The following is an 11724-nucleotide window of genomic DNA, read 5'->3' as shown; positions in this document are numbered from 1 at the left end:
TTTCAAGAAGATACCTTACAGGGAAATACTTAGGTCAAATGGGTTTTCTAGTTTTTGTTTTTCTTTCTTTCTTTTTTTTTTTTTTTTTTTTTTTTTTTGAGGAATCTCTATACTGATTTCCACAGTTGACGTACCAGTTTACACTCCTACCAACACCGAAGTGTTCCCTTTTCGCAACAGCCTCTCCAGCCTTTGTTATTGGTTGATTTCTTGTTGACAGTCATTCTTTCTAGAGTGAGATGGAATCTGTGTTGTTTTAATTTACATTTTTCAAGTGGCCAGAAATGTTGAATACTGTTTCATTTATTCACTGGCCATTCACATTTCTTCATCTGAGAAGTTATTCATTTCAGATGTCTATTTTTTTGGAGTCTTTAAATTTGACATATGTGTCAGATTTTGATTCAACACATATATTACAGAATTTTAAGGGAATATATTTTTTTTTCCTAATGAAATTTTGTTTGCAAATAAGTACATGGCTTAAATCTAAAATGTTCTCCCAAGGTCTCATGTGTCCAGGTGTGAGGCTTTTGGACAGCAGCTGGATGATTCAGGCCCTCATCCATGGATCATTTCATGTCTTTAGAGCTGAATGGCCTATTAGGACATGAGGGCCAGGTAGAGGAAGCTGGTCATTAGGAGTGTGACTTTAAAGATCCCCCCACCTCAGCTTCCTGGTTGCCCGAGATGAGCAGCTATCCTCCACCACAACCATGCACCACTGTTCCTGCCTTGGACCAGCTGACCACAGACTAAAACCTCTGAAACAATAAGCCGATAAGCCGAAGTAAAGCTTTTCTTCTTTAAATTGTGTATGTCAGGAATTTTGTCCCAGGACAAAAATGTGACTAGTACAAATATACTCCACATGTTTAAATATAAACAAAAAGAAGACTTGAAAAGGCTCATTCTCACTCTGTCCATCTATTTATAGCCATTTTCATTATTATCCTAGCGTTTATGTAAAATGGTATATATTTTCATCAACCTTTTCTTACACAAAAGATAGCATGCCCTATATGCTATTACATATCTTACTTTTCTCATAAAAAGTATGTCTTAGAGACCTCTCCGTATCAGCACAGAGGACGCAGTGGCCTGGGGTCTCATTTCAAGGATAAGAAACCCAAGAGTCAAGCAGCTGTGTCAGCCCAGTGATAGACCATGTTAGAAAGAAGCCAGCTGTATCCCCACCAAGTGGGAAACAAAGGATTGAATGGGTAGGGAAACTAGTCTGAGGCTAGACTTACCTGTGACAGCCAGGCTGTTCTCCACATAGCATGCCAAGGATTTGTGTGCTTTCTGTGGGTTAAGTGCATCTCCTGGAAAGTAACTGTGTGGAAGAAGCCATCTCTTCTTTCTCTCTGTCTCTCTCTGTGTCTCTGTCTCTGTCTCTGTCTCTGTCTCTGGGAACTGGACAGAGGGTCTCACATATGCTAGGCAGCACTAGCACTCTACCACTGAACTACGCACTACATCATCAGCCCTTTTTATCTTGAAACAGACTCACAAAGTTGCCCAGGCTGGTCTCAAAACTTTGGCTTCCCCTGCCTCCATCTCCCGAGTAGCCAGGATGACCAGCATGCATCACCACACTTGGTTAGAGGAACCAAAGCATGGCAGATGACCAAAGCACAAGAGCTCCCAACACCATCAGTAAGAGGCTTGACAAACGCTATCAGGACCTGAGGTAGTGACTCAAGAGCTCAGGGTAACAAAATATGAAACAAGCAGGTTTGCACAATGAAATATATTTATAGATTGTGAGCTGAAACTATAATACTCTAGACAGGCACACCAAGGACAATTAAATGCAAACACATACCAAGTTCTGGCATAGGCGTGCTCTTTATTTAACACATCTCCCCCAAAGAGAAAATGAGGAGCTTGATGAAATATTCTCTGGTTTATGTACAATAAATACCTATACATAAATAAATATGTAATAAAAGCTGAGACTACTCTGAGAATTAACATAAAAAGAGTAGCAACTTACATTTAGCCAGTATTTTAAAACTATTTTAAAGTTACAGCAGGTGGTATTGGCACAGAAATAGATCAGTAGAAAAAGAAAAAGCTCAGAAACAGATTTATGTATGTGATTCATTACATGATCAAATCATTAGGGGGAAATAATCAATGAATATTAATACGACAACTAATTAAACCATTTAACAATAAAAAGACTCCTCATTCCTCATCCCCAGTGAACTCACGCCCATGCTAAAATAAATTTCAGATAGATCAAAAGTTTAAATGTTTTTTTAAAAAACAAACAAAAAAACCTATTTGTTACCTTGACATTGGAAGGACTTTCAAAGCTTTTTTTTTTTTTTTAACTTTTAACACCAGAAGGAAAATACTTAAGGAAAGACTGATAAATTTGTCCATATAAATTTTAAAATCCTATGTGGCAATATATAACAAAAACAAGGTTTTAAAAAAGCAAAGTTATCCTTTCCAAAACTGATGAACTACAAAAACTGTTTACAAAACATATGGCAGATAATTAAAATTACAACGATATAAGGAGCTTTTTCAAATCAATAAAAGAAAAACAGGCCAACTACAGTACTGATTTTTTTAAAGGCCATTCACAAAGACAGAGTTATGAATGGCCAATCAGCATACAAAATTGCCAGAGAAAAGCAAACAAAATATTAAAACATCATTTTTCCCCTACCAGATAAATCAAGATGAAGAACATCAGCAATGCCCAGTGGTACTGAAGCTTTCCTTTGCTGCAAATACAAAGAAGTTTCTCTGGGAAACTTCTTCAGCAACATGTAACATGGCATAAAGTACATACAGTTTTCATTCCAGCAACTTCACTTCTAGGAATGTAACCTCAGTGGTGACTGCTCACATTCCCACAGACTCGTATAAGGATAGTGAACATCTGGTAACACTCTGCATGTGACTAAATCAATCATCACACACATTTGTAATGCAGTCATCACTGACAAGTAACATACATCCAGGAAATGTTGATGAGTAAAAACCTGTTACAAAATGACACAAATTTGATTCCATTTGGCACTTTTTTTTTTTTTTTTTTTTTTTTGGTGCCCAAAAAGTATGGCGAGGGTGATACCTACCATGTCCATCCATGCACTGGGTCTCTCCACAACAAGAGTATGCATTGCTTTATAAATTGATTTGCTTCACTGTATCACCAGCAGCCCACAGACTAGACAGCCCACAGGCCACAATGACCTTCCCTTCTAGAAGCAGGCACTTGGTTTTAATCAAGGCAAAAGGTCCTTAAATTTTATTAGGTTGACCACCATTACCAGTTGTTTTCTCTTGAAAAAATAGGCTACAAAATCAGTAGGTCAAGAAAATCAGAATGTGGTGCTAGCAATCAAAAAGGAGCATGAGAATTCTTTTTCACATCCTTACAACTTAAATGTTAACTTTATTCCAAGCTAATGTGGAATTTCAAAGTAATCACTGTTGCTCCGGTTTTAAGTGTTCATCTCCAATACCAGAAGACAAACTATTACCTATTTTTCCTCATGAACCTGCATCCAATTGCTTTGCCATTTGTGGCCCCTCATAGAAGTGATGGGTGAGGTAGCTTACAGGGAAAACACAGATATATAAGACCCACATGCTTTAAGAAAAGTAACACTTTAAAATATACAGAAAGCTGTTAGACATGAACCAAAAACGCTGTCCAAAAATTAGCTCAGCAGCTAGTTCAGGGGCTAGCAAATGCCAAGAAAGAAAACTAGACTTGCTGACCGAACACTTGGCCCATAAGGCACAGATGTGTCTGGACCCATGCCATTGTTCTAAAAAGAAACTCACCATCCTGACTACCAGACGTCCCTGTTCAGGGATGTAATGAAAAAAAAAATTGCATGTGGATGTGTCTGTTGTACAGCTGAGGACATGAACAGAAACTACACATGCGTACACACACACACCACTAGAAAATATGTGTCCATGTTTGAGAAGCCCTTCAGTTTTGTTTTCTCATCTAGAAGGGAGCTCAGCCCAGAACTAAGTGCTCACTTTTATACACTGGTCCCAAGGCAGTTCATGGGGAGAAGAGCCTTCCTCTAGCCTCACCGTGGGACTGAGGTTTTTTAGTGAGCCTCACGAGCTGGCTCTGTGACTTAGTCTACAGGGCACTACCTGGAAGATGGACCCTACGTTCTCCCAGGAAAACTGACCACAATTCCTGAAGTCACCCTCTTTTCCCCTTTAGCTAGGAATTCACGCAGAAGAGGGGAAATCTGTATTATGGTAAAGCTACCAGGCAAATTTAGAAAAATTAAAGCTGTCATCATGTTTATGAGAAAACTATCAGAAAAGAAGTAGAAGAAAATTAAGCATCTTTTTCACAAGTGCTCAGCATCTGCATTAACACTGAAAAACTAAAAAAAAAAAAAAAAAACACTGAGAAAACTCTGAATTATAATTTAGAACATTCAGAAGAAATGACAAAGCCCACATTTTTGCTATTTTAGTAATTGTACATGAACTGTTTTTATATTTGTGCACTGTACCCAGAAGCTACTTTATGTAATATTTAGTTATTTTAACCCAAACTTTTTATAATAAACAAGGAAGGTTTCTTTCTGGGACAATTATGTTAAATCCCCATCTAGCCAACTGTTATTTTGGGGGGCAGCTGTAGCCCCAAGTGGGTAACTGCACCAGTTAATTCCAGAGTGGGAAATTAGGGAGATACAAAAACAGAGAGTGTTTACAGAACTGGCAACAAAATGGGGAGAGGGCGGATTTTCTCTTTTGTTACAGATGCCCTGGATTCCTTTTTCATCCAAGGATCTGCTACACTATAATAATCTGTAGTGATTCCAAATTGAGTCCAAGAGCTGTGAAAAAAAACTGTGTGATTTTGATGACTGCAGCAAGTAATATTAAAAAGCAGGAAGCTGTGTGTATCAGTCCATTGAGAGCCCTACTGGACAAGTCACCTAAGATGAGAGCAAGAAAGGCTTCAAATGTTGATCCTAAATTACAGTCTAGGGTAGTGCCTCAGGGAACAGGGGACAGCTTCTCCTAGAGCTGCCTAATCCTGGTGGGGGCCAGGGCCGGCAGCTGACACTGAATATACAAAGCCAAGAAATCATCGCCAATTCTCTTTCCCAATTGAACACCCCACCCCACCCCACCCCATCAAGCTGGTATGGAACAGCTTTATGGACAGTTTCCACCTGCTCCTGTCTTATCTTCATCTGCCCACAAGCCCAGGTGGCATCCTCTATTTTCGGTTGCTATAACAATACCTGGATGATTTATAGTAAAACGAAGAGGTTTACTTTGGCTCACAGTTCTGTAGACTGGGAAGTCCAAGGGTGTGGTCGGACATCTGTTCAGCTTCAGATAAGGGCCTCACACCATTTCAAACTCAGTCACACTCAGGAAAGGCATTGATCTGTCCTGATAACCTAATCACCTCCTCAAGGCCCTACCTCCCCAACAGCAGCACAAATTATAGTTGAAATTCAGTGTGAGGTTTGGTGGAGACAGATCATATCCAAACCACAGCACTAGACCACTCAGCCTCCTCTTACTCCTCCTCCAACATCCAACAGTGGAAAACACACAGAACAGCTTTCTACTTTTTAAGATTTTTAGGGGCAACAATTCAGGGCCACATTCATATATGCTCCACCCTCACCTTGTGCACTGTAACCACCCCTCTCTTTCTTCCTACACACTTAGCCCTATCCTAGAGAATAAAAAAGAAGGAAAGAAGCCATCAACTTCTTTTGGTTTCCCTTCCTTTGTTCCTGAGCGTTGGAGTTGGGCTGATTTGTCCTTTTCAATGACTCCCTTCATGAAGTTAAATTCTAAACAAAGTCCATCTTACTGCTTTCTACAGAAGAACAGGTCCTGAAGAATAGGTTCTAATTAGCAGAGATGCTATAAAGGAAGACGCAGAAACACTTGTGTATCTGGTGTCTAGAGAAGCTGATTCTCAGGCATCACTCACACCAGACTCTTGTGATCTGTAGCCTATGGTCAATATGACACTGGACATCAAAGGTCTCAAGTTCAGAACTGGTCCTGAAGCAGGAAAAAGGTCAATAATTCCTGAGTTTCTCCTTTGGGGGTCTCCACGGAGACAGCTACCATGTTGAATCAAGGAACGAGCCCCGGCTGGGGATGGAGAAAATTCCACACACCCTCAGGATGGACGTACACAGGGCCTTTGTGCAGGCACCTGAGAAGCTGCCAGAACATCTGCTCAATAGCAGGGTCACTTTGCCATGCAGCACCATCTGCAATCTAGACATGGAGAGAGAAAGAGAAGAGACACATCAGGAACACGTTTTGCTCTTCCCACTGTGCTCTCTAAGGGTAGCTCAGGGGAGGCTCGAGTGTAGTGAGAGAAGGCAGCACGAGACCAGCCACCCCGCTATGCAACCAGGGCAGCTATGCCTATCCCTCCTCTTATCTTGAGTCAGGAGTGCCTCTCTCTTCCTACCCTGAGCTGCAGGGCCAGCCAGGCCTGTTACCTGCTGACCGCTCTGCTGAGCCAAGACAGTCTGCCCTCCCACCCTCTCTGACCTTCCTCATGCCCAGCTGTTCAGTGACTCCCACTTCATCCTCCCCTCTATACCACTTGTTTCTCAAAGACAACAGTCTCACATACCACACTGCTAGGAAGGAGAGGAATGCCAGAGCCATCACCAAAGCTATGGAGCCCAGGCCAACACCCACCATCTGCTCCAGCGTGAGAGATGAACCTGTGGGATGAAACCACACACTGAGCCCACAGTGCATCGTATCACGGCCCTCCCAGAAGGCACAGGCACTCCATCCACTTTACCCCAGAGCTGGGGCCCATTTAACAAGCAATCCCAAGAATGCCCCACAGTTGCTTTGCGGCCCAAGTTGGTCCTGACAATATGGAGCTCCAGGAAACAGTATTTCTGAAAGAGAAGGTAAAACTTCAAAGTTCCAAGGGATGAGCAAACAAACTGTATATTGTTTTGTGTTGATCCTTTCTCCATGTCAATTTCCTATCACTTACACTTTACTGGAAGTTTTTCTTTGCCTGGAGAAAGAAGTCATTTTGTTATCATTTGAATTTTGATTCAAAAAAAATTTCAGCTAGCTCCAGTGGTCAAGTATGGTAAACAAATATTTTCTGTTGAACTGAGTCACCTGTCATTTTCTCCTTATCTCAACAAAGGACAGTACCACTCTGCTCAGCAGGCTGTTATGTAGATAAAGGAGGAAAACTGATGAAAAAGCATTCTGAAAGGTGTATATTCTATTTGGAGAACATCGCATAGCATCTCCAGGGAGATCCCCGATTATAAACCTGAAAATGTCCACATTTGAGTTGCACATTTGGACCAAGTGACTGAATCTGAATCAGCTTATATGCTAGACTGTGGCAGAGGCTCTGTCTTGATTTGCAAGTGCTTAGTAACACTTTAAGCACCTCACAAATGTTAACTCTTTTAGTCTCTTCCACCTTTTACACTGAGTACTATTACTAATCCTTTTTTACAAAGGGAAAACCAAGGCATAAAGTGGCTAATCCAATTGTAGTGATCCAATCTCTACAGCTAGGCCCACAGCAGTTTCTCCTGACACTCCTCCGCACCAAGAGTAGCCACAAGTCATGCCCCAATCAAAAGAGCAAAGGCAGATCCCAGTGCCTCAAAAGCGCCACCAAGAGACAGACAATGTGGATTACGTTGCTTAACTGCTTTCAGTATTCAGAAGGGCCTGGATTCTTTAAGAAGATAGATTATAAAATAGAAGGAATGGCAGTGATTAAATTAGAAGTTAGTTTCATATATATTAAAGATACATAATACACACACAAATACACATGAGGGAAATGACTTGAATTACTAAATATTAAGACATTGTGGTATCAACACTGGAGTGAATATTCTGAATCAAATATAGAACCTAGAAACAAAGCCAGCTATATCTTATCATTTCAAAACTCAAACATTTGAGTCAGGTTGTTCATGTCTATTTGAACAACACCTGTTCATAACTGTGACTTTCAGCAAGTTATTTTGTCATTGATGCCTCAGTTTCTGCATTTAGGGATACTATAATGACATGAAAATGATGGCAACAGTACCTACTTGTGTTGATTACTTTTCTCTCATTGCTGGGACAAAAAAACCTCACACTCAAAATTAAGGAAGCAAAGGTTTATTTAGCTCACAGTTTGTGGAGGTTTCATTGCATAATCAGCTGGCTTCAACGTAGGGTAGCACGACAACAGGCAAGTGTTCATGGTGGTAGGAAATAGCAAAAGCAACAAGAGCAAAAGTGGAGGAGCACACAGAGAAGATTCTTTCTGTCCTTTATATTGTATGTAGGCCACCCCCCACTGAGCGCGGCACTCACACCGTTAGTGCCAGCATTGGACCATGAATCAATCACAAACTCTAAAAGTCTGCTCCAATGACTATATGAGGCTTTGAGGGACATCTAGACACAAACCATAACACTACTTTACATGGTTGTCGTGACAAATTAACGAGTTAATATATGTTAAAACAGTAGCTGACACAGAGTAAGAAATAAGCAAATGTTAGTTATTTTAATTATTGTTATTAAGCTACTCTTTCAAATCACTCTGTGGAGAAAACTAATCACTTAGAATAGTTCTGATCACTAGAGCTTATATACCAAATAAAATCCAAATGAATCAAACACTTAAACTGAAACTCAAAAGAATTTGAAAATGTTAGTAAATCTGTAATTTAAAGTAAGAATTTTCCAAAGCTATTTATTAACGTAGAAGTCTTAAGAGAATAAGAGATTTGACTATATTAAAAAGAATATACCTCACACATCAAAAACTACCAGAAGTAAGGTTAAAAAGTAAATGGAAAACCAAGTAAAATATCTGGTATAATAAGCAAAGGGTTAACATACAGACAGCATTTCAAATTAATAAGGAAAAAACAAATACCTCAAAAGCAAAATGATAAATTATGTGCAACGAATATGGAAAATTGACAAATCTTTGATTAAGTACTTTTTTTTTTTGCACCAGGGATCACACTTACGACCTCACATTTGACAAGCAGGCACTTACACCATTAAGCTAAACCCCTGGCATGATTAAATACTCTTACAATAATGAAAATATAAATCAAAACACTTAAGATACCATTTTCATATGCCAAAATAGCTAGGTTTTTACGTTTTAAAAGAAAAGTCAGCATTGGAGTTGGGGGGAAAGGGCTAGTACTTTCATCCTGCCTGTTTCATTCATCTACCTGGTATTCCTTTCAGCTTTTGTCACCATTTTTCCTTTTATACGCTCATGATCTATGTTTTTAATCTTTGATTAATAAAAACACTGAACTGAAGATGACTATGGACAGACATTTGCACTGTGCACACCCTATTTTGTATCATTCATGAGTTGACATCAGCTTTACATAGTCAGCCAGCCTGTGTCTAAGGCTACACATGGCCATCACATCCCCACATTGTCCACTGGTCAAAATGCATTATCCCTGCCATATTTCCCTGACCGGTCGGTGACACTGTGCAAGAAGAAAAGGACAGAAACTGCCTAATAGGCTCTCCACAACCCCGTGCTGACTTGTGTGAACTGCTCCTGCTTCTTCCAGACAGACAGGTCTCTCCACTTCCACGTGTCTCAGAGACCACTTACAAATGGTTTATCTAGCCCTTCCTAAAACGAGTTTTAGCCAGGTAGGAAGACTTGAACCCACATAGATTAGTTAGCTCTCTGCTTGCTTTCAAATATCTCCTCACAAGCAATGAGGCAAAAGCAAAGCAGAAGTCGAGGAACCTGAATTTCTCTTAGCTTCCCGCCCCCAGGACCTACCCTAAGCCATGGACACAACCATTCCTTATTCTAAACATAAGTACTGACAAATGATCCTTATTTGTTTTGCATAACGCTGTTTAGACTTTGGCTATGGGCATGATTCTGCTGGTAGAACAGTTCTTAGTTGTGTATCTTTTTTATGCACTGTGAAAAACTACCAGAGCACTCATGAGTACAGCCACATGGGCTTCTTTGGGAACATCGTGCGTGAATTCTTACTAAGAAAATTTACAAGTGGCCAATTCGAATGGTGTTTTGTTGGGTTTTTTTTTTGTAGCCTCACCATCCTCTGTTTCTATTTTATTTCATTTTATTTTATTTTGTCTTTTTGAGACAGAGTCTCACTATGCCATTCAAGCTGGCCTTGAGCTCACTTTGTAGCCCAGGCTGGTCTTGAACTTGCATCGATGCTCCTGCCTTAGTCCCCAAAGTGCTGGGACTACAGGAGTGTTCCATTATACCCCTTGGCTGTTTCCATGGTCTCATGTGAAGGAATCTAGCTTATTTTTCTTCTGAATCACCTGCAAAATATTCATTTAGAAACTCTAGTGAATGACACTAGTGCTCAGGAGTTTGGGGGTTCCTTCTGGCCCTTTCACTAATGGAGATATCACAGGTGCTGAAGAGGAAGTTAGAAAGACTCTCCCCCTACACTCAGATTTGTAACATCTTGAAGAATTTCTTACGGGTTTAAACATTTTTTTCCATAAATATAGACAGGCATAGTCATTTTCAGAAAGCAATAATTCTATCCACCAAATGGTATAAATAGTGCCGTGACTTACATGGAGCTGGCAAGAGAATATTCCTACATCAAATCCATCTCATCTTGTGGTTCTGATCTCCCATGTCCCTGACCTCCAAACCCAGGTTCATGTGATTGGGTCAGGCCCAATGAAGTAATTGCCTCTTTGGGGACTTTCATTCCATCTTTAAAATCCCTTCAAAGCAATAGTATTTGAATGAATAGGCAAGAGAAGGCAAGTAGATATCAGGCACCTGGAATTTGGAGGTGGTCCCTTACAATTCTGCCTGTCACAACTGTGAAGGTTTAAAATGAAGTGTGTGTGTATCTACATATACAAAGTCACCCCTCCATATCCATGGGAGATTGGTTCTGAGCCCCTCTGAGGATACCAAAATCTGCACATACTCAAGTCTTTTCTATAAAATGGTGTCACATTTGCATATATCCTATCCATATCCTCCCATAACCTTTAAATCATCTCCACATTATTTATACCATCTAATACACTGTTGATGCCATGCAAATAGTATTGTTTAGCGAATAATGGCAAGAAAAACTGTCTGTATATGTTCAATACATATGTAATTCCTTTTTCCCTCAGTTCTGGGGATCAAACCCAGGGTTTCATGCCTCTACCACTTTACATCCTCAGCTCCAAACACAATTTTTTCTCAAATATTTTTGGTCTATAGGTGGTTGAGTCATTAATGCAGAACCCATAGGATCCACAACGCAAATCTTCTCAGGCTTATTCAGTTTGACAAATATTGCACCTACTGTTCTTTATTTCCCATAAAACTGATAACTGGCTCCCTGACAGACACTCCCCCCAATTCACCACATTCTGACTGACCACCTAATGTGTGTCAAGTGTTGTACCAACTCTTCCAATGCTCACTCTGAAGGGTTTGAAATTTAGTAGATGAAGCTAAGTGCCCATCAATTGCTCTAGAGTATAGCAGAATGGCTAAAGATGTTTTCATCAGGAAAATGTAAGAAGATAGCATTTGCTTTTAATCTTGGAGAACAGGTGAGATTATTAAACAACCACAGGCTGATTACAAGACAATACAGGTAGAAGTAATCGAATCATTGAGTGAGCAAAGAAGCTAAGGGCAAAAGGCCTGGGCCATATCCAGCCTGG

The 11724-nt window shown here is 40.1% G+C and overlaps 1 protein-coding gene across 4 annotated transcripts in view; it reads right to left on the bottom strand.

Annotated features, from left to right (window-relative positions):
* Positions 1 to 1832: 1832 nt before the first annotated feature.
* The window catches only part of Susd1 (sushi domain containing 1), a 143984-nt gene continuing 134092 nt past the window's right edge, over positions 1833 to 11724 (bottom strand). For 3 of the 4 annotated variants that reach the window (XM_013145888.3, XM_063260825.1, XM_063260821.1), the window contains 2 exons: positions 6638 to 6731; positions 1833 to 6270 (listed from right to left, as the gene is read on the bottom strand). In XM_013145888.3, the coding sequence (XP_013001342.2) occupies position 6270; positions 6638 to 6731 (95 nt within the window). In that variant the 3' untranslated portion in view covers positions 1833 to 6269. The remainder of the gene's footprint in view (positions 6271 to 6637; positions 6732 to 11724) is intronic. The other variant, XM_063260817.1, reaches the window with a different exon arrangement.

The sequence above is a fragment of the Cavia porcellus genome, unplaced genomic scaffold, assembly GCF_034190915.1.
Source record: "Cavia porcellus strain 051 isolate PalLab524CR breed Dunkin Hartley unplaced genomic scaffold, mCavPor4.1 scaffold_1, whole genome shotgun sequence".
NCBI classification, from domain to species: domain Eukaryota; kingdom Metazoa; phylum Chordata; class Mammalia; order Rodentia; family Caviidae; genus Cavia; species Cavia porcellus.
The sequence above is the reverse complement of the archived record's forward strand: the minus strand, read 5'-3'. Positions and strand labels throughout refer to the sequence as shown.